The following is a 23,261-nucleotide window of genomic DNA, read 5'->3' on the forward strand; positions in this document are numbered from 1 at the left end:
TATTTTCTCCAAATGAATGTCTCAAATTACAACCTGACAAGAATTAAAAGCCAGTTAAGTTTGTCTTTGTCCAAGAAGTCAGGAAGCTACCTGACAGTCTTTCTCTTTCAGTAACTTTCCAGACTAAGACTCTTTAGCAGTATGTGTGATTGGCAGCTCAGCTGGTAGCTCATCACAAACTGGTTGCACCCAAATTTTCTGCTTGGATCAGACTACATGTATGGTACAGTTGGATGCCCAAATTTAAATTGAATACCACAGAGGTGATGGTTGTCATAAAATGACTTTTATTTAGCTTGCTTTAGTAATTACTGTGATGTAGGCTAGACAGTCAGATGTAGACAGATGACAGTAACAAAAAATGTGACACTGCTCTGCTACAAATTACAACAGGCTACACTATACCAGCACACAACGTTGAGGGGGCAGTATTTACATGCTGGCCAAAACATAACACTAGAAAACACAGCAAATACCTACTGTCCTGTCCTTTGTTCCATTACTTCTGTCTCTGATTCCTCCTTCATCTCCATCCCTTCTTCTTCCTCCTTCGTCAGGGAGCACCACAGCACCTGCCCCAGCCTCTCCACAACACGGCCCATACAGCAGTACAACGAGGACCTGGACAATTTCCGCAACAACAGCAAGCTGGCCAGTGCCCACGAGCACCCTTACGCCCTCCCACCAGATCATCCTGACCATGTCAACAATCTGCTGAATTGTCGCGATGCCGACACCCACACCCTGCTCCACAGCATGGACAGCCTGATCCTGACCAGCATGGCCAAACCCGAGTACACAAAGATAGACATGCCACCTGTCTACCCCTACCCCTCCACCAATGCCATCCTGCAAGGTGAGCATCCGGGGCATCAGTCATGTGTAAATGAGGATGTAAGCAAGTATATAGACAATGTAGCCATCATTTTAGGCAGAGGTTTGGCCATTTAAGATCAAGGCCTGTGTCCATTAAAACCATGACATATCTGGCTATCACTGTTGTAAATTCAGTCTCATCCTTTAAGCAGTTACTGTCTCGCTCTGGTGATGCTGACCTCTTTCCTTCTGTCTGTCCATTCCTCCTCCTCTGTTTTCCCTCTTTGTTTTGCTCAGTGAACAAGAACGCCAACACCGACCAGAAGAAGAGTGAGGAGAAGAAAGAGGAGGACGAGGAAGGAGATGAAGACGGCCCCAAACCCATGCCTCCATACAGCTCCTGCTTCATAATGTCCACAACCAACCCGTGAGTATTTGTGTGTGTGTGTGTGTGTGTGTGTGTGTGTGTGTGTGTGTGTGTGTGTGTGTGTGTGTTTGTGTGTGTAAAACCTTGGTCAAACACTGTTATAAAACACTGTACTATGTCCTTTTTGAGGACACAGAAGTTGTTGAATTTGAACATTTTTTTCCTCTCTGGGCCTAGAAATGTTTAAACAGTTTGTTTTGTGTGCTTTTTTGTGTCAACATGTGTATGTGTCCATGTGTTTGCACCAGGTTTCGGAAGTGCTGTCACTACATCCTGACTCTGAAGTATTTTGAGTTCAGCATCCTGTCTGTCATAGCTATGAGCAGCATCGCCCTCGCTGCAGAGGACCCTGTCTGGCCTGACTCACCACGAAATAATGTGAGACATCATGCACTGTGTGTGTTTGTGTCTTTCTATCCCGCTGTGAATATGTGTGTGGCTACATCCTTTTGAAAACAACATTTTTCCCAAGGATATAAAGATGCGAAAAATCTTCCAAAATGAGGACACATTGGCTAATTTTCATGACTGCAGAGTTAAAGCAAAATTAAGTGACATTTGTGTTTAGGTTAGGATTATGTTCATGAAGGGGTTAATAATAACGATGATGGTGATAATCTTGCACCAAGGCTGGAAAGGATCCTGGTGTAGTTGTACACGAGCATATTCACAAGTGTTCAAGATATTAAGTGTGTGCTGAAACTGCCAATTATACAGATGAAGTATTAAGTTTTAAGTAGAATAGCACCACTTACAGACAATATTTCCTGATATATTTTTAAGGGAACATGTTTTTGTGTAATTTTGTGTAATTTGTGTCATGTGTAATTTTCAGTGTTTTTTTTTTCTTTTCTTTTTTTTCCTTTTTTTTAAATAGCATCACAGATGGTATCATTTGGCAGGTCTTTGGCTTCATGCTGGATGATATATGAAAACCAGCTGTTTTGGGTCAACCTCTGAGCAACCTTTGCAAGAAAAATGTTTTGGAATAAGGTTGAGTGCAGGATGCTTCTCTCGGATGACATTCACATGGCAGCCATTTCCTTTTCATGTCACGCTTAGATGGGACGCTCAAATGCTTCTATCAAAAGGTTAATGTCATAGGTTGCAAGTGATATAAACGTAGGGAATCTGACAAATGATGACCAACTGAAAAGATAACAGATAGTGAAAATCCAGATGGACATCTGGCCATATTTTAAGGTAAAACAACATATTTGATAACCCATTAGCCACTGTTAGAGAGCAGCTAACGTTAGCATTCAACCACTACCTAGCTAACATAACTGTTTGAAAGTGTTACACGATAGGATGGAAGAAGCGTAAATTAATTCTGAAATATTAGCACACATCTTGGACACATTTATAGGTAAGTAAAACCCAGTGTGTGTAATCAATCTTAAACATATTTTAAGGAAAAAAAACATATAACAGCTAATGTTGACATTCTACCACTTCAGAGCTAACATTAGCGTTTATTAGTGTGAAGTGATATGATAGGAAAGGTATAAATTAATCCTGAAATACTAGCACAACAGCTAACCTATACCCACTTTCTAGCTACAATACTGTTTGATAATGTTAAATGATATGCTCAGAAAGGTGTAAATGAATTCTGTAGTATCAGCACAACAGCTAAAGCTAGGATTCAACCACTTCCTAGCTGGCATTACTGTTTGAAAGTGTTAAATGATTCGATAGGAAAGCCATAAATTAATTCTGAAATATTAGCTCACAACTTGGACACATTTATTTAAGCCTGGAAGTAAAACGCACTGAATGTATTTAAGATTAAACATATTACAAGATAAAACAACATGTTTGATAACCCATTAGCTACTGTTAGACAACATGCTAATGTTGGCTGTTGTACAACGTTAGCCGGTGGGTCATAAGATATGTTGTTTTCTTGAAAAATGTTTTCGATGGCCCTATGCCATTGTCCTTTTGATAACACCATTTGAGCTTCAGGCCCTGATTTTGATGTCAGAGGACAATGGCTGCTGTGTGAATATGGTTTGTTGATCTCCAGAGTCAGTTGAGCTACAATAGGCCCTGCATCAGCACAGCACAGGAATGCAGGTTTTCTAAGTGAACTTAATTCCACTTACTAATGTGGTAAAGTGCCACTGTGATTTTTTTGTTTTCCTTTTCGTCAAGCAATCTTTTAAACAATCCAGAGGCACTTGTGTGTTACAGCAGTCAGTGATCATAAAAGATGATTGGTGACTGTAGGTAGGTAGGTAAAAAAAACAAAACAAAACAGTGAATAATTATTATTCTCCTCTTCTCATCAATCAGTGAGACACTGAAAAGCAAAATTGGATGTGACAAATAGACATTGTGAAATGGCAGTCTGAAAATAGGAAACAAAAACAGGATTAAGAATAGAATTAGGATTAGGATGTGGTTGGTGTCTGATTGTGTCTTTTTCTGTTCTGCTCTGTTTCTTCTTTTTCATCCTCACTGATTCATCTTTCCGCCTCTCTCTGTTTCTATTGTGATCATTATATCTCATGGTGTTGTGTTGCTCTGCAGGTGCTGCGCTATTTTGACTACGTTTTCACAGGCGTCTTCACGTTTGAAATGTTGATCAAGGTAACGAAGTATCACTCTGTGTGTGTGTGTGTGTGAGAGAGAGAGTGTGAATTGAAGTTGTATTTGCCTAATTGTGTTATGGTGTTTATTTCTTATGTCTTGTTCTATTTTGTTCAAATTCTGTGTTAATATGGTTGTGTGCTTATGAGTGTGTTTTGTGCATTTACGCTGTGTTTGTGCCCTTGTAAATGTACGGTCTTGTGTATGAGTGTGTTGTTTCAGCTACTAAATGTGTGTCTATGTGTGTATTTGTGTGTTGTACTGAGTTTGCTCCATGTCTTCCAGATGGTGGTGCAGGGCTTGTTTCTCCACCAGGGCTCCTACTTCCGCGACTTGTGGAACATTCTGGACTTTATAGTGGTTAGTGGTGCTCTGGTGGCCTTCGCCTTCACGTAAGTGTCCCCCCCACCCTCCTCTTCATCATCTCCATCACCCCCACCCACACACACACACCATCCACAGAAAGACCCTTGTCGCCAAGCCTTGTGCGTCCGATACACCAGGCAATGCTGATCTCTCTCTATTTTCTCAGCCTGCTGTACTTCAGAACTCATCACCACCTGTCCGTGTCTTTTTTATCTACTCTTTCTGTCTTCCTCTCACTCTGGCCTTGTTTCTCTTTTAATCTGTCTTTTTCTCTATCTCCTTTATGTCTTTCAACTCTCCTTTTTTCTTATATCTCCTTTCCCTTGTTATCTTTGCGCCTTTCTACCTTCTCTCTCCTTGTTCTTTTCTTTGTTTTCTGTCTGTTTTGGTCCTCTCTCTCGTCCTCAAACTTATGTCTGTAGTCTTGTCATTGTCTGTTTATCTCCCTCCTGCAGTCTACCCTTCCTCCATTTACATCTCTATTTCTTCATTCGTCATCATCACAAGTGGTATCGAATCAGCAGGTCTTTCTCTACGTTTCATCGCCACCTTCATCTGGACAACCACCCATGATCCTTAACTAAAGTCCTTTCCTAATGATCTGGATGATCATCACCAACCTCTGACCTACACTCTAAAAAGGAAAAGGGCTCCTCTTAACATTTTGCTTTTCCTTGATGCAGCAATCTTTGGGAAACCTCCCTGAGGTACTCCTTCAAAATGATTATCTCAGAAGTTTTGTAAACATCGTAACTTTTTGGATAATTCTTCTGTAGTTCAAAAAGAGGAACCATAAAAGTCTTAAAGTGAAACTAGTTTTTAGAGTGTAGCTACACACTCTTGACCCACCTTTCACCCCACAAACCCTAAACCTTGCCTGAAATAATCACCTCAAAAACCACTCCAAACATCATTCCCCTTTTCTGTCTGAACTTATAAAATATAAAGCATCACCTGCTCCTTCTCAACATTTTCTTTCCCAATCTTCCTTGCTCCTGTTCCCTTGTGTCCCCTATTTGCCAATCCATGCCGCTCTGATATTTCCACCAACCAGGCCGTGAGTCATCCCTTCCTCTTTTCTTGCATCTAAAGCCCTGACTTTGATCCTTCAAACCTTTGCTTACCAACACTCCCTCCAGGCCCTCCACAGATTTGGTTCCTGCTGATCCCCTCACATACCTTCCAGATACCTTTCAACCCCCTCCTTCATAAGAGCCCCTCCTCCTGTCTATCATTATATTTTGTGCGTCTACCCACTTTCCCCACTTCACCCCCCAACTCACCTCTTATTCCTGATGTACAGCAAAGAGAGTACGAGAACAAGGAAATATTGAATCCCTTTCAGTGCTCTTGGTAAACCTCTCCAAAACACCTTTACACTTCAGTAATCAGAAATGGTAGTTGTACTTGCTTCAAAAATCACATTTTGTGAACTTACTCCACCTCCAAGCTGTTCATGCAAAATTTATACCTCATGGTCAATCCAATTGTACCTGTCAGACACCCCTTATCTTCATAAAACTGAAGGATCCTTCAGAAAAATGTAAGACTGAAGGTCACCAGCCAAGCTGGAGGCACTATGAGGCTGTACTAAGCTACAGCAGTGCTCTGAGCTAAATGATAACTCGAGCATGCTAACTTGCTTACAATGTCTAGGTGAACATATTAATTTTTGCAGGTATGTTGTATAAGCAATTTCAGGTCCACAATCTTAGTTTAGCTTGTTAGCATGCTAAATGTGTGTGCTGTATGTTAGGAACAAGTCTCACTCATTGCTCCCAGCTTGCTATTATCCCCACCCTATCCTAGCCTCCACCCTTGTCTGAAAATAGCCCCTATAATCTCTGATTCATCGTGCTGTTCCTCGAAAGTCCATCTCACACGCATACCTTTCAACCCCACTTCTCCAACAACCATTAAAGCCAACATCCTGCCTCCAACCCAACCACACTCTGGCATCCCTCCTTTTCATCCTCCCCCCGTCCTTCGGGCTGAAGTTCCCTGTTGGTCAGTCCGTGGGGGTGAGGGCACCCCAGACACCTTTAACCCTTTAAGTGCCCAGGCTATCTGTTCGCCACAGGGAGGAACTCCACCAGGGCTCACTGCCTCGTCCCCCTCTCCCTCTTTTATCCACACACACTCCAACACAAACACACATACTCACCCGTCTTCTGACCATGTTAACGTACCCGGAATCTCAGGTATTTGACACATCTTCCTCTGCATGGGGAAGTCAGAGTGAGAGGGAAGGAGGGAGGCATGCCGGGCAGGGTGTGGTGGTGGAATGATTTGTTTTTATGCTGAGGTGATATATAGATAAATACATATCTATTAAATATGTATGATATTTGCAACTGGAGGGGCTGAATATGTGTTTTTGTGCAAAAAAACAGAAGTGTGAATGAGAGAGAAAGAAGCTTATGTGTGCATCCTCCTCAGCTCTGTGGATGCTCAGTGCATGTCTGCCTTGGTGACTGCATGAACCTGAACACAACCTGTGATGCAACAGACGGCATCACTCAGAACTACGTGAATGATGTTCAGAGTCAGTCACAGGCAAAGGCTGTGATCCGGTTAAATATGATCTGTGACTCTTAGAGCTAATAGCTACTGTCAAAGTGTGTTCGGATTGAATGCAAAGGTGGTGCCATTGCATAATAAATGAATGGAAATGTACAAGTGACACTAATGAAAGCAGATTTGCTTGAGGTGGCATGGAAGTCAGGATGTGCAAGTTGAAATTATTTTGGTGTACTTTTTCTCAGTGTCAACAAATTCCATGAAAAGACCAAAACGAATACTGTGTTAGTCTATCTCTCAGTACTTTCTGATATCCCCACCCTCTCTTTGGCAGTCAAACGAGCGCGTTTGTATCTACTTATTTTTTTTTTTAAAGGCAAAGTGATTTGTAAAACAAGCTGGACACTGCTTTCTCAAGCAGGAGGAAACAGTGCATTTGATGCAAATTAATACACTTTTATTGAACAAGTGAGCTTTTACAGCAGCAGGACAGTGTTTGTGAGATCAACTCAGTAGTAGTAGAATTAAGTGCCTACAAAGTGTCTTCTTTGTAATGAAGGAACATGTTAGTGCAATTCATTGTTGATTTGGTCTTTTAGTTGGATTTTTTTTTTTTTTTGGCAATAAGAAAAATATTGAATATTGGCTATCCGTACCCTTTACCTAGAGAAGGAAAACACACTTTTTTCAGAATTGATTGATTAAATGTGCAGAAACAAGAGGGAAGAAAGTAAGAAATTATTGGAAAATCACAGTAAATTTTGCAGTCAGTCTTGATCTGAGCTGCATATGTTGCTCACAAGGGACAGCTAAAATCTGTCCAATAGTACTATGAAGACTTATGGAAGTGTTAAAATTTGTGCAGCACCATCCCTGCCACTTCTTGCTTGTCATTGTGGACCAAGGCAGCCCTTGTGCAATTTGAGCACTGGCCAAATTAAATCATTTTCAGCTTTCCACCTCTTTGTTTTCTCACATTGCAGGATAATCTCTTTTGCCACCTCCCACAATGCTTTAAAAAACAATTCACTTCCATCTCATATAAAAAGACATCTCACACCACACCACAGCCAGTGGTGTTAATGACTTCACTTTGCACTCAGTCTGAACACACAATGTCTCCGTTTTTAACAGCAAATACAAGTTAGAGTCTTGAATGTCATTGTCACTGTGTGTTCACACTGCAAGCAACAAGAATCCTCAGCTAGTGTTACCAGTGGTTGACATGTTTCCTTGATAATCCGAGATGCGGTCAGCACCTATAACTTTATCCAACGGCAGCATGTACAGCCATTGGTGTATGTCCTACATATAAATAAGCAATGTGGTTACTCTCAGTCTGAATGCAGTGTGAACAAGGAAATCAACAGCAGAAAAGGTAAATCGAGCAGCGAACAGGATGGGGAAGGTGCACATACAAGCGCAGCTTTCAATACACAGGTGGTGTGAATTTAAAGTGATAAAACACTTTGGTTGAACATTTCTGAGTTCAAGAGTGGTGAACCTTCACTATCACTACAGAATCAGATCTACCAACAGCACCAGTATCAATAACAGGAACAAGAATAAATAATCATTCAGTACCAAGATTAAAAAAAAAAAGTTTTAGCGTAACGTGATCAAAAAGTTTCACATACAGCAGAATTACAAGTTGAATGCATCAAAGGAGCACCAGCCACTGGTTCTCAGAAAGACAAAATTTAATGATGGTGGACGGATCACGAACTCCATCAATACGCAGCAAAAAGTGAAATTGTTCAGTCAAAGTTAAAAATCACGTCGGCTAAAAAGCCAAGCCAGCCCAGTTACTGGAGTTAAATGTTGGCATTGTATGTTTCTGCAAATCACAGATATGCAAAATTTGTACGTAATTTCATATTTATCATGTGAATGTTTCTACAGTAAGAGTCAAAGTGACGTAGTTCAGATGACCGGCACATGTATATGAGCTGAGCTTCTCATAAGGAGGCGAGGGGATGGTGGGCGAGACGACCACCAGATTACTGTTCCACTGTGGTTTTGGCTGAGTGTTTCAAGCCACAACATGATCTTTTCTTAAGCCTAACCAAGTGGTTTATGTGCCTATACCTAATGAGGAGTTAAGCAAAAATGTAAACTTAAAGAAACAGAAAGTTTGGACATAAGGAAACATAGAATTTCAACATATGCATTTACAGAAACGTACAACGCCAACATTTATTCTGGCAGTTGGGTTGGCCAAGCAGCACCTGCAGAGAATAACAAAAACAAAAACCAGTTGAAAACCACTCCACTGCTGACCCTCCACAGCATGACTCCCCGCTGAAATAAAAATGCCTCCTCCCCTCCTTCACTGGTCACCTTCCCTTATGACCTCTCATACCGTCCCTCACCCTCTCACTCTCTTAATTGCCTTTCCGTTCCCTTGTAGGATGCTCTACCACCATTAGCTCACTCACGTTCGCCTATTCTCCTCACCCTCTCTCCTTCAACATCTCTCCTCCTTTGCCTCCTCACTCCCACCATCTGCTCCAGGGCTGAGCTACAGTACTGTTTTGCTTAAGGGGCGAAGGCATAACACATGCCTATAAAATGTCACTTTGACGCATGACATTGTTTTAAAGCAGGTCCATCACAGAACCATTGTACGGAGAGGAGTTTTTTAGCATGGTCAGAGTGCAATGGCTTCATGTTTTTATGGGTTTTAAACACAACAGTTGCGCTTCTGGCACCTTTCATTCACCAAATTAATGCAGAATGAAACACGGACTGAGAACTGCATGCAGTCACAGTACTCTGTGAGAATGCCTTTTCTTTCCATTGATGGTGTGTGTGTATGGAACAATACACACAAGTCCTGGTTTCTTGAGTCTCTACTCATGATGGATGTCCTGAGTGTGTGCCTATGTGCTCTGACATGTCAAGAAAACCTGGAACCAGCCTTTTTCTTCCCCTGTGCAGATGTGCATGCAAAAGAGCTTTGATAAAATCCCCACTAGATGATTGCAGATCTAATGAGGGCAATTTGAGCTGTAGGCCTGGTCTAATTGATCATTATGGTGTGATAAGATAAGAATCGGTGTAAATGGATGCAGCAATCGAGTTTCCTCTTCCAACCGTGAAGGTAATTCCTCATAGAGCTGGTAGCACAGCAGGCCACAGCAGAAGACAGCCGGGAGGGAAGGAAGGTTTGAACATCCAGAGTCTCAGCCAGGGACCCGATTCACTTAAGTGCTCTTATTATATAATTATTGTTTGGATGTTTTATAAAGATGATTGTTAAGTGCAGTTCTGATCCTTAAATATTATACTGCAAGGGGAAGGAATGAGGTACAGTGACCAGTTTAGGTGATTTCAGGTGATTTACTGAACTAGGATAAAAACAGAACAAATAAAATTGCAAAAAATGTGACAAACCCCTTTCCAGATTGCATTAATCACAGCTAAGACTGTTTCTTTAGCGATTTGTGGGGTCTGACAATGTCCCTGTCCAATATGATTTGCTTACAAATCACCAGATTTTTAAAGTTCTACTTCACCTTTTTATTGTTGGCTTGATGTTTACTGTGAATGTGGCATCAGTAGGTTTGTTAACTATCCAGTCAAACAGAATCATGTGTCAAAAGGATCACTGCTTAGTTTAAACAAGTTTTTTACGAAAAAAAAATATATATATACAGAAATAAATTAATATAACAGGACAGGAGCAAATAATCCGACTGAGAACTCTACCTTACCTAATAACAAATTTAGAAAACAGGTATATAGACATCCCATCCAGTTGTCATGGAGACAAAAGATGTGTGTGGGAGGGGGTTGAATAAAAGGGAGTGATGTGTGTATCTGAGTGTGTATACTGTAGGTGTGTAAGTGGGTGGGCTTTGTAAGCAGATTTGGCCATCTTGCTGTCCTTCCTTCTCTGTCTGTCTCTCATATGGATGTATTTTTTCCTGTTTCTACCAAACCCCTCTCTCTTGTCTTGTGTCTGTCTTTGTCGGTCTCTCTCTCTATCAATGTTTGTCTCTGTGTGTTTGTCTGTCTCTCTATGTGTTTTTCCCTCCTTCCTTCCCCTCCTCCTCTTCTTCTTCTTCTTCTGTCTCTGTCTTTCTTTCTGTCGCTGTCACTGACTCTCGCTGTCTCCACCTTCGGTGAAACTCCACAGGAGCACCACCCGGTAAAGTTCTTCCTCTGTCCTCCTCCTCCTCCTCCTCCTCCTCCGGTCTGTCCCCTGCTCTCCACCACCGGATCGAATTGGCTTCTCACTCTTTCTTTCTTTGTTCTTCTGGTCGTCCGTACCCATTCTCGCCGTATCGCACTTTGTCTTATTCTTCACATGCCACAGAAAACCACCCAAACACAACAATAGTTTTGTTGATGCGTTTGATTCAAAGGGATGGTTTCCACGGTACATTATATTTTCTGAGAATTAGCATCAAAGTGATTGTCCACACAGTCTTGGTTGTAGTCACGCCCTGTAGGCTCAAAAGGTGGCTGTGAGGACGTCTTTAGTTTAGTCCTTCACACAGGCAAGAGCTGTGGTCAGCTTGGATTTATATCGTCCAAAGGATTACAAAAAACACCTGTTCTTAGGCTCCGTACGTTCACTTATTACCAGGTGCATATGGTGGTTTTCATACGTACCAGCAAGAAGATGAAATACAGTCCAGGATACTCAGTTAACGTAATACGCGTGAGTCTGAAGACTTATCAGATGCAAATAAACTGCAGAGGGATTCATACTATTATTATTATAATATCAGTGTTAATGGTATTCCCCCATTACTGCCAATGAAAATTAGCGTTCAGGCAAGCTTATGTCTCTAAATAATGAGCTGAGAATGAGAATTGTGAGGTTGTAAAGACTGTAAAACAATGTACTAAAATGTACCCTTGTACATATTTGATTGGCCAGCAAAGCAGCGTGCTGCCTGACGATGATGCATTAGTAGTTCAACCAAATTCAGCTTTGTGTTTCCTGCCCAGAGCCATCCGTACACCTGCTGTCCAGACACACAGGCGTCAATGAAATGAACGAGGAGCATGCACTTCATGCATCAGTACTGAGACATACGTTGTGTATTTTGCCATATTTTGATGATAAGAACATAGAGACATGGTACATTGTATTTGGACATGCTGAATCTATGCATGAACAGCAGACAGTGTAATGGATCTGGAGCGGTTTGAGAGGTGTCTGTGGACTTTTTTCCACTTTGAAAGCCTCCGATGTTGGCATCCGTTGCAGACATGAATCCAAAATTTCCACAGCTGCTGTGCTCAGTGAAGGACAGCCACCTTTCAGCACCACCGGAACAGGAACACCACATTTCAGTCAAACATTTTTTCAATAGAGTTGACTGTATGAAACAGTGCACTATGCACACACAGATCAGTCACAAGACTCCAAAAGCCATAGCCCTTATTATTATGCTAGTGTGTGCGCGCATGTGTGAGTTCTCGTCTGTGTGAGTAGGGATGTTTTTAATTGTTAACACCTATGGCCTTCCTGGGCTTTACTCTAATACTCTCAAGCTGCTCAGATAGAGCGGCCTCAGTCCTACTCAACTTCAAAGCAGGAAGGCCTATTGATTATTGATTGAGTCTCACTCTCGCGCACACACACACACACACACAAACCCCCATACGCATACATGTAGAACTTCCAAGGCTCAGACTCAATCAATCAGCCTTGAATTGAATTGTCTTACGTTTTCTGCCACGGGAACTGAGTTCATAGTTAAAGATCGAGCCTTGATGGACAGCCTCTCTTCTGCTCAGGCTTGGCAGGCGTCCAGGCGCCTCTTGCCTTGTGTTTTTGAAAATGGCCCATCCACTTACAGTAAAGATCAACTCAGCTATTTACTCCCCTGACACCCCTATTTTTCCTCACTGATATTGGTTTATGGGCGTACAAATCATGAGCCGAATGTTCCGTTATGGGTTTTGGGGAGGAAACAAGCGCATTAAAACACACGACCGAAGGAGTTTGTCTTTTGGCCCTAAATCGTGTCCTCCGGTCGCTCTCATGGCTCGTTTGACGCTGTTGATGAAACGTGTTTGTTTGTGTTATGACATGTGATGTCGTGTTCTGCAAGCGACATCACATGTCCCAAGAGTCTCGCATAGCCTCCGTTTCCTGTGCTTGTCTCCTTCGATTCAGGTTGCAGTCCTGACAAAGGAGAGACACAAAGACATTTTCTAAAATCAGGATTCAATGAAAGGACGCTATGTGAAACCTGTCAGAATCAGTTCATTTAGTGTTTCCAAATTCAGGATTATATCAACATAATCCTAGCCATGTAATACGTAAAGTTCACACTTCATGTGTCCACATCTAGAATTCCCATTTCTTCCGAAGAACCTAACAGCGTTTCACTGAAAAAGAAAGAAAGAGGTTTGGCTGGGCACTCTGCCGGGAGCTGCCTGTTGATATGGAATGAGTGAATGTCTGTTGTATAATGGTGAAGATTATAAGAAATGATGATGCTGCTTCCTCTTGATGTCCATGAAACCAAACGGTCGGGCAACTGATCGCTTCCCCTCCCATCGGTTTCATGTTTGACGTGCACTTCAAAGTTTCTTTTTTCTGCAGAAGAAGAGACTCTAAGAGCTTTGATTGTCCACACTAATGCAATGTTTCTACATACGGGAGTACTGCAAGTGTCATATGTGTTGCTTTTACTTCAGATAAATTCAACTTTGAGGACTTATCCTTCATCCCACCTCACCCCCTGTTTAAAAACAGCTGATGATAATAGCTGAGGGTGCAGTAAGAGCCCGTTATGATTGTTCTATCTCTTCATTCCTCCGCTCTGCTCTCTCCTCTGACGCTGTTGTTCTTTGGCCGAACTCTAGGGGGAGCAGCAAGGGCAAAGACATCAGTACCATCAAGTCCCTTCGTGTGCTGAGGGTGTTGCGTCCTCTGAAGACCATCAAACGCCTCCCCAAGTTGAAGGTAGGAGCTCAGCAGATCTGTTGGTGCATCTCTGTTCAGGGGCTGCATACATGAGGTTTTGTTTTCTAGAATCAGATGAACAAGGCCAGTCTCATTTTAAAGGCAAGTGGGACACAGCTCACAGTATGATTAAAAAATAACAGGACAAAAACAGAATTTAATGATTTACACATGTTCTGTGTTTGCTGGTGATGGTTTTACTGAAGGTTCCAAATACTCATCTGTCACTATCACGATGAAGATCATTGAGGGTTACATGAATGTTATCAGAATACTACAGCACTGAGCATTAACCTTTGCATTTAGTATTTTGTAGAAGTCGAAGGTTAAGTCTCTGTTGCCTTCTCTGTGTGGTCACACTGGCGAGTCATCCTTTGAATACGTGTTTGTTAATGTCTCCATCTCTGCCTTGCAGGCTGTGTTTGACTGTGTGGTCAACTCTCTGAAGAACGTGCTGAACATCTTGATCGTCTACATGCTCTTCATGTTCATCTTCGCGGTGGTGGCTGTGCAGCTTTTCAAGGGCCGATTTTTTTACTGCACAGACGAATCTAAAGAGTTTGAGCGCGACTGCAGGTCGGTTCAGAAAGAGAAACACACAGTGTGCAATACAAAACATACAAAAACATTATGGTACAGACAGCACTGTCTTTTGGCAAAGTACTCTCAAAGTACCAAAACTGGTGCTCATTTAGTCTCACGAATACTGTGAGATACATTGATGTGCTATATGGAAAGTGATTGTGTGTATTTGAACTTTAGTTGGTGAGAAAAAATTCACCAAGTCCCAGTTGTGTCAGTTGTGCAGATACTGCCACCTAGAGGTGTCTGCTGGGAATGTTACTAAATAGAGTTCAGTGAGGAACAGTCACTCTCCAGGATAGATGATAGAGATGCTGAACATGTGGTAATCCTGGTGCTTTTCTGCACATCCATTTGTGGGTGTTTTTACTGACTGACGCTGCTGTTGTGTTTTCATTACAAACCCTGCGTGTATTCCTTCAGGGGCGAGTACTTGGTGTATGATAGAGAGGAGGTTAAAGCACAGAAGCGGGAGTGGAAGAAGTACGATTTCCACTACGACAACGTGGCTTGGGCCCTGCTCACCCTCTTCACTGTCTCCACTGGAGAGGGGTGGCCGCAGTGAGTGGCGTGCACACACACACACACACACACACACAAACACACACACATACAGATGTTGACTTCAGTCACTTTTACACAGACATACATGCACTAACCCCAACCACTGGCCTAAAAATCAGCAGTTTTCCATTTGGCCTTTGTTCCCAGTTAAGACAAACTCACACACACAAATACACACACACACACACAGCTCTTAACGTAATAGGTGCTCCAATTAGAGACCCTACCCACAACTTGTCGTTACTGGGGCTGTCTAAATGTGTCTAACTACGTGTTGTAATTGAATGGGTTTTAAACTGTAAACCATAAATGTGAAGCTGAAACAAACAGACTGTGGATTAATGACATATTTCCTGTCAATAGTTAACCTTACTGGGGAGTTTCTGTATATTGAATGACACAGCATTAGACAGTTAACACATATTAACACATCACTTTTACACAGGTTTGAGTGGAATTTAATAGTCACATCAAAACACATAGAATACAAATGCATAGATTAAAGCTGATGTGACCACAAACTTCCCTGAACCTGTAACTCATTTTTATTTTTTATTTCAATTCTCTCTCTCCGTCACAGGGTGTTAAAGCACTCAGTGGACTCCACCTATGAGAATCAGGGCCCTAGCCCAGGTTACAGGATGGAAATGTCCATCTTTTACGTGGTGTACTTCGTTGTCTTCCCCTTCTTCTTCGTAAACATCTTTGTGGCTCTCATCATCATCACCTTCCAGGAACAGGGGGATAAGATGATGGAGGACTATAGCTTAGAAAAGAATGAGGTAAGGAGAGATTTCTGATTTTTCAGATGTTTAGGATTTATTTTTAAAGGTTCTTAAAGAGTTACAAGACAAAGCTAACTGCAACACTTCTTTCCTGTCCTGTCCTTTCCTTTACAGAGAGCTTGTATAGATTTTGCCATCAACGCCAGGCCTCTGACTCGCCACATGCCGAAGAATAAACTCAGCTTCCAGTATCGCATGTGGCAGTTTGTGGTGTCTCCGCCCTTCGAGTACAGCATCATGGCTCTAATTGCGCTCAACACCATCGTCCTTATGATGAAGGTACAAGCATTTACACAAACAGCAGATTCACGGAGCAGTTTTGTGTCTTTCAGCTCATTGTTCTGGCTTTATCGCTCGCAAATTTACTATTTTAGTTCACTCTCGTTGGCCCTGTTTTAAGCAAACGCATTCATATAAGCACACTGTACGTTACCCTCTCGAGCTGGTGAACATAACAAAGCATTTAGCAGCTAAAGAGCCAAATATTTTCCTCAGGACTTGTTGGAGACCAAAACAGAGCTAAAAAGAGAGTTAATATAATATAATATATTAATAACAGTTCCACATTCTAAACGAATGGTGAAGTTGTTTTGTGACGACTGGGTCTGTAAAAAGATTACCGTTTGCTAACACTTTAGCCATAATAGCTTAAAAAGGCCATAATATATGATGTCTATCTTAGCTTGTGGAGTTATGACATACTGATTAATGTATCTTAAATTAAAGGTTGATCTCTTGATTCAAAACAGGCAGCCACACACTAAATTTTCCAAACCATTCTCATCATAAAAGGTCTGTAATCATTAAAAAAGGCTGTGTATATTATTAATTCCTCTGATCACGATATAACTTTTATATCTCAATATAGCAAGTTTTGTTTTGATGTAAGTTCTGTCACTATTCTGAGGTGACAAAATAAAACATGTCAGGAAGAGAAAAGGGTGTTGACGTATTCTGCACTTTGCACCCCTGTACAGTTCTCGTCCTCTTTCTTTGTGTGTGTCTCTAGTTTGACGGTGCCTCACCAACATACGATGATGTCCTGAAGAACCTCAACATCGTGTTTACCACCTTCTTCTTCATGGAATCAGTTCTCAAGATCATTGCTTTCGGCCCTCTGGTAAGGCTGAAAAGCACATCCACAAACGCGCAGCGCCTACACACATATATACACGCACATGCGCGTTTTCCTTATCTAGGTTGACCCAGTCTATATGCTTCAGTGTTTCATCCTATTATTCATTTATAAAGCCGGTTATTTCGGTAGACAGATCTAGAGCATGTTCTTCCTGTCCCTGAAAATCCCAGAGCACACCGTGTTGCACAGCAGTCACGCTACCAGCCTCCTTCCAGCCTGTCTCCGCGGTAACAACACCACCATTGGCCAGGGGCGCGTCCCTTGCTGCCTCCTGGCTGCAGTTCTGAGAGGATGCCATTGGCTGTTGTTACTGTCCCTGTCCTCTCATTGGGTTAACGTCTCTCGCTTTTCTCTCTCTCTCCCAACAGAATTACTTCAGAGATGCCTGGAACATTTTTGATTTTGTCTCCGTCCTTGGAAGCATCACTGACATATTAGTGACAGAACTAGGGGTAAGTGCTGTTGACTGTTTGAACGAGATGACACTTGTTGGCTTCAGCTGAACATAAGCTGATGATTTGTCACATGGAACTAGTTCAGTGGACTCAGCGGGAAAATCAGCCTTGTTGTCAATGTCTAGACTACATTGATCTTGCTTTACTTTGTCTGTTCTTAGTAAATCTACATTTTAGATTTATTTAGATGAGTCTCCTGATGTCATTGTTGCCGTGAACTTGACCACCCTCCCATTGGAGTCATAGAGTGACCCACTGTGTGGTTCTTTTTGCTTTGCTGCAGTACCTCCTCACATGCATTAAAAAAGCATAAACACGCAGAACAGGGAAATGGTTTGCCTGGCTCTGTCCAAAATGAACAGAATCCATCTATACCTCAAACAGCAAATTCCTGAAGTCTTTGCTGGTGGCCTGAGAACAACACTGCAGGAAGCCATTGCTCCTGGTGGAGAAAGAGTCCCACACAAACCACAACATGTTATTTTTACGCTTTGGATTAAACATACAAGATATAACGTGATTATTAATGAGCTTTAGAGTTGCTGGTAGATGGATTTTGTTACTTTTTAACAGAGCCAGGTCAAGAGTTTCCCCCTGTTTCTACTCTTTATGCCAAGCTTTGCTCACCAGCTACAGTAGTGTCATATTTACCATACGGACATGAGGGTGGTATTGATTTATAATTCATCTCTCGAAGAAAGCAAATAGGTACATTTCCCAAACTCTTAACAAACACAGCTGTTGTGCATTTTTCTTTCCTTGTATTACATTTGCTAAATTTAATCTGTCTGTCAGACTGTAAGTGGAGCAGACAGATTGATTTCTGATGCTAAAGAGATTAACAGAGGGGCTAACATTAACCTTGCAGATACCCAGAGGTCTGTGTGTCTTCATGCCGTCTGTACATCAGTCTATGGCAGGTTTCATTCTAAAATCCATGCAGAAAAAGAAAGATTAATAAATATGTTCAATTTTTTTTTTTGGAGTGAAACCTGTCACACATTTGATTGGCTGGTCCTGGATTGGTGACAGTAAATGATTATAAAGTCTACATTCAGATTACAGCCCATGTAGTTCAGTGCAACTGGAGAAAACATGTGGACTCTGATGTTTGGGGTCAAATCGCAATTTTCAATCGGAGATTTTGCCTTTAATTAACTGTTGTGTGTAAGAACATTCATGTTAATCTCACTATTAACTGTGATTTTGTTTGTATGCCGATCAGCATGTCTGTGTCCTGTATTGTACATATGAGCTTAAAGCGATTATCAGGCTCAGTATCTGTGGAATTCAAAAGCAATTTCAGCCCCTCTCTGTTGTCCAGCCGCTGTGCATTTTTGACCTGACACCAAACGGCGATTTGGATTTCAAAGTCTCTCTGACTCATACTGAAGTCTCATTCACTCTGACTTTATTAGCAGTAAGTGTTATAATTACTGCAAAACAACTGCGTTTTCAGACAATTAAAGACATCCGCTGGCCACACTGGAGGTGCAAAATTTACATCTCAGCTGTCTGACCAGACAGTAATTGACATCAGCACTGTTGTAAACAGTGAGCTGATCATTTCAGACATCTGATTGATTCTCTGTCAGCTTGTAGCGACTAACCTGCAGTTAGAGCAAATCTGATCTTTGCACAGGCTCACTCAGCAAGCGTAATCTAGCCTTAGTATTGGCTGGTATTCAGATGTTGACACTGAAAGGTTGCTTGGTTGCATAATCACCTTGTGGGCTGTTAGTTTAGGTTAACCAAACTGGCTCTGTCTTGTTGTAGCATTAAAGTCTAAAATTCCCTAAAACTGAACAAAAATCAACCTCCTAAGAGCAGTTTCTCTACTGACTGACAGCAGAAAGGTAGGGAACAAATTAAGTACAGGAAATGCAGTTCACAACAAACTCTATGAATCCAACATATCACAAAAACTGAGGATAGATTAATACGGACAGAAATCAGGGAATCAAAATGACAGTATGAATATGTCAGTGTGAAGACATTGCAGCATGATAGAGCCGGCATCAAGAGGGGCTGAACACACTGTATCTCAAAACGCTCATACCTGTTGTTGTTGTTGTTGACTTGAAGTTGTCTTTCAGTGCCTTTTTAATGATACCCGTAATGATTCTGTCTTCCTCTTCTATCTCTTTACATGCTTTCTTTAAACCTCTCTACTTTGTTGGCTCCCTACGCCCCTCCCACTCCCTCCTCCTCTGATAAAATCCATCCAATCAAAATGCACTATGAAATCCTTCATCGTGTTCTCCATCCGTGCTGCGCCATGACATGTGGTGGTGGTGCTGTGATGATGATGATGATGATAATGATGGTGATGGTGTGCGTTTCGCCCCATGCCCCCGCCCAATAAAACACACGACCAACCCTCCCCCTAAAAAATGTCTCTCACCCACTCACAATGTACTACAACTTACCACAAAAAAAAAAAAAAACACCTCCCTCCCCATTCATCTTTCTACATCTTCGCACATGTAGAATCTGGTTGGTTTGTAATTTATCTCTCAAAGCTTTCTGCTGCATCCTCATTGGTCATGCGTACCCCTGACCCATTCCTGACCCTCAGTCACCTGCTGCCCCTGACCAGTCCTAACCCTTGACCCCAGTGCATGCGCTTCCTGGATGATGACCTTTAAAACTCTTTGTATGTGATGACAGAGAATTCATTATTAATGTAATATATTTTTATATAACTTTACTACAAAACTTTTGAAAATATTTGTTAACCTTCCTGGTAACAGCACTTAATTCATCCCAAATATCTCCAACATTTCACTAATTTTGCAGCTAGATTAAAGAACTCGGGATGCAAATTTTAGCTGCTTACCCATTATACAGGCTGCTGGGGACAGTTTTTATTAGGTATGCTGGATCTGGTTCAGTGTGTAGTTTGATGCTGTTGCCATCTTTCAGCTGATTTTTCTTTTTTAGCCACAGCATCTGTGTGAGTTAGTGCCCATCATCTCAAAGATCACATTTAACTAAACAAGTTAAGAATATATGTAATATGTTCAATTCATAGCCTTTGCAACAGTATGAAGGTTTGCATATTTGTGCTATCATGATAAATTAGCAGCAAGTATTTGGTTCATGTTCATCTTCTAACACAATCTGATGCAAATTGAAAAAAAAAAAAAGTCTCAAACTCTTCATGCAACTAAATAAGTGAATGTGTGAATCAGTTTACGTTATGCTCGGCCCCACTGGCCCCTACTGGTCTGCATGTAGGCCAGTTCTTTCCTCAAAAAGTATGCTGCCATGCCAAACCATGCCTGCACCGAGGCTGCTCGCTAGTCCCTCCTTCTTCCCCTCCCTCCTCTCCCTCTCCATGCTCCTCTTCCTGCCTTGCCTGTCAACCACACAATGCCAGGGCCTCACCAGGGAGTCTGGCCATTGCACATTGCATTATTCTCTCTGTGACACTGTTAAGAACCACCAACAAAAATCCGCGATTAATTGGGCTGAATCCGTGCCGAGACCATAGCGTCCTATTGTTTAAGGGCATTTTCACACTTGGTGTAGATAGCTTGTAGTCAGGTTTGTTTCTTCAGTCCTCTAGCAGAGGGAGTCGTTACTGCAGGATTGTTTTCACACACAGTTACTCCAGACCATCGATAGATTTTACAGCAGGTATTCCCAATAACATTTGTCACACCAGTTGAGCATTTAGCAAGGCTAGCAAACAAGGTACTTTAGTCACAAAACCATGGCAGCCCGGCAGCTATTTGCCCAGATTTCATCCCAAAGATTCCTGTTGCACCCCATGAGATACGACGTTAACGTAACATTGGAAATGGATAACATTTAGTGTGGAACAGCAGTAGCGCATGCTCAAAGCAAGCAATGTTTTATGGTGAATCCGAGACCAGTTGTGCCAAACATGCCAAACTCTCCAGACCTTAAAAAATAAAACAGCCAAGCTTCAACCCACGTGTGAAAATGCAGCAGGTTTATCCACCTCAGATACACCATGACTGCTGAGATGGGATCAGATTTGGACTGAAAAAGAAAAAGAGTGTCACAGATAACCTTAAGCCATGCTCTTTGGGCCACAAGGTGTGTGTGTGTGTGTGTGTGTCTGTGTGTGTGTGTCTGTGTGTGTGTGTGTGTCTGTGTGTGTGTGTCTGTGAGGTTGACAGGCACAGTGCTCTGTGCTCCATCTTGTGTGGCCTGCTTGCCCCCCAGAGATCAGTGCATTTGGTTCTCTTAAAAATAAAAAAGCGTTCTGCTGTACCAGATTGGATGATGACCTTTAGACTCTTTGAATTATGATTTTCCTTATTTCCTCTCTTTTTCCTTCTTTTGTCTTTTCTTTGTCTTTTGACCTTTTTCTCTGTCTTTCTCTCAATTATACTTGTATCTGCTCAGAGCCATTATGTTTGCAGTCGGTTATGTTTTGTTGGGTTTTGATTCCTTCCCCTCTCTCTTTGGCCTCTCTTTCTTCCGCTGTTTTTGGGCTTTTGCGTTTGGTAGAGGGAGGTTGTGCAGGTGTCGTGTGTTTGGTGAAGCTGACTGTGTTCTCCCTCTGTGCTGTAGAATAACTTCATCAACTTGAGCTTCCTGAGGCTGTTCAGAGCAGCTCGTCTCATCAAGCTGCTCAGACAGGGAGAGACCATCCGCATCCTGCTGTGGACCTTCGTCCAGTCCTTCAAAGTATTCACATGTTAACAGATTCACACATAATGTTCATATAGTCAGAGTAATGTGGTAGCTCTTACAGATACTTCCTCTCTCTTCATCTTCTCTGCTAGGCTCTGCCATACGTGTGCCTGCTCATTGCCATGCTCTTCTTCATCTATGCTATCATTGGCATGCAGGTGAGTACTACCTATCTGCCCATGTGAATTCTGAATTTGATGTGTTTGGATTGCATGAGACAGAAGAAATATTTGCATTCTTCACTGAGAAAACAAACCAATACTACAATATGAAAATACTTCATAACAGATAAAAGTCCCATATTCAGCAATTACAATTTAAAAACACTAGTAACAGTACAGAAGTAATATGACCAAAATGTCCTTAAAATATCAAAACTAGCAGTACTTCTTGTAGAAGAACAACTGTTCCTGTCAGTGATAGATTTTAAATTGTAAAGCTGGATTATTATGACTGTACTGATGTAATAATGTGTGTGCAACATTTTAAAACCGTAGCTACCAGAGGAGCAAAGTGTAATACTTGGTATGCTGCAGAGTATTTAATTACATGCAATGAAGTAAAAGTATAATGTTGACCTATATAGGAAACAGTAGAGCAGCGTAAATATAAAGGCACAAATACTGCATCAAAATGACATGTAATTACTGTGATTGAGCAGATTAACATTTTAAATTAGTACTGCAGCTGCAACTGCATTATTTCAACATTACCATCAGAGCAGTAAATCTACAGTAACGTTTTTTTTCTCTTCTTGTTCTTTTCTTTTGTGTGTACAGTTGTTTGGGAATCTGGCCCTAGACGAGGAGCGAGAGGGTGCCATCAACGAGCACAATAACTTCAGAACCTTCATCATGGCCCTCATGCTGCTCTTCAGGTGATTCTTTCAGCTTCTCTTTCCCAAATATATCCAAACGTTCACACAGACCCCTGCTCACCCACAGGAGTGCTGGTTTTCATTTGATCACACACTGTACATTCACTGCCAACGTGACTGAAGGTTGAACATTTTTAGATAAATGTTTCGATGCTCTCTTAGGGTGTGTGCTCACTCTTTCGTGTTTGCGTGTTTCCCCTCATGCAGGAGCGCTACGGGCGAGGCGTGGCATGAGATCATGTTGGCTTGCCTGGGTGGTAAGGAATGTGACCCGGCTTCAGGGAACACAGGACCCGAATGTGGCAGCACCTTCGCCTACACCTACTTTGTCTCCTTCATCTTCCTCTGCTCTTTCCTGGTGAGAAGAAAACACACAGAATGTCCCGTTAACCAGTTCAGTTCATCAAAATGTGAATTTCTCTTTGCTTGAAAACAGCCCATTTTTGTAGGTTGTTACATCACAAACCAGTGGGCGTGCATGAAAACCTCAAGTGAATAATATCAGATGTTTCTCAATAACAAAAAACA

General features: G+C 41.8%; 1 protein-coding gene across 25 annotated transcripts in view; it reads left to right on the top strand.

Moving 5' to 3' along the window:
- The window catches only part of cacna1ab (calcium channel, voltage-dependent, P/Q type, alpha 1A subunit, b), a 119,234-nt gene that overhangs the window by 64,743 nt on the left and 31,230 nt on the right, over positions 1 to 23,261 (top strand). For all 25 annotated transcript variants that reach the window (XM_076729464.1, XM_076729470.1, XM_076729475.1 and 22 more), the window contains exons 21-36: positions 558 to 856; positions 1,114 to 1,243; positions 1,492 to 1,621; positions 3,782 to 3,841; positions 4,127 to 4,233; positions 13,562 to 13,661; positions 14,077 to 14,237; positions 14,667 to 14,804; positions 15,388 to 15,589; positions 15,707 to 15,871; positions 16,602 to 16,712; positions 17,099 to 17,182; positions 21,734 to 21,850; positions 21,949 to 22,014; positions 22,636 to 22,733; positions 22,941 to 23,091. In XM_076729464.1, coding sequence (XP_076585579.1) covers positions 558 to 856; positions 1,114 to 1,243; positions 1,492 to 1,621; positions 3,782 to 3,841; positions 4,127 to 4,233; positions 13,562 to 13,661; positions 14,077 to 14,237; positions 14,667 to 14,804; positions 15,388 to 15,589; positions 15,707 to 15,871; positions 16,602 to 16,712; positions 17,099 to 17,182; positions 21,734 to 21,850; positions 21,949 to 22,014; positions 22,636 to 22,733; positions 22,941 to 23,091 — 2,119 coding nt within the window. The remainder of the gene's footprint in view (positions 1 to 557; positions 857 to 1,113; positions 1,244 to 1,491; positions 1,622 to 3,781; positions 3,842 to 4,126; positions 4,234 to 13,561; positions 13,662 to 14,076; positions 14,238 to 14,666; positions 14,805 to 15,387; positions 15,590 to 15,706; positions 15,872 to 16,601; positions 16,713 to 17,098; positions 17,183 to 21,733; positions 21,851 to 21,948; positions 22,015 to 22,635; positions 22,734 to 22,940; positions 23,092 to 23,261) is intronic.

The sequence above is a fragment of the Chaetodon auriga genome, chromosome 4, assembly GCF_051107435.1.
Source record: "Chaetodon auriga isolate fChaAug3 chromosome 4, fChaAug3.hap1, whole genome shotgun sequence".
Classification (NCBI taxonomy): domain Eukaryota; kingdom Metazoa; phylum Chordata; class Actinopteri; order Chaetodontiformes; family Chaetodontidae; genus Chaetodon; species Chaetodon auriga.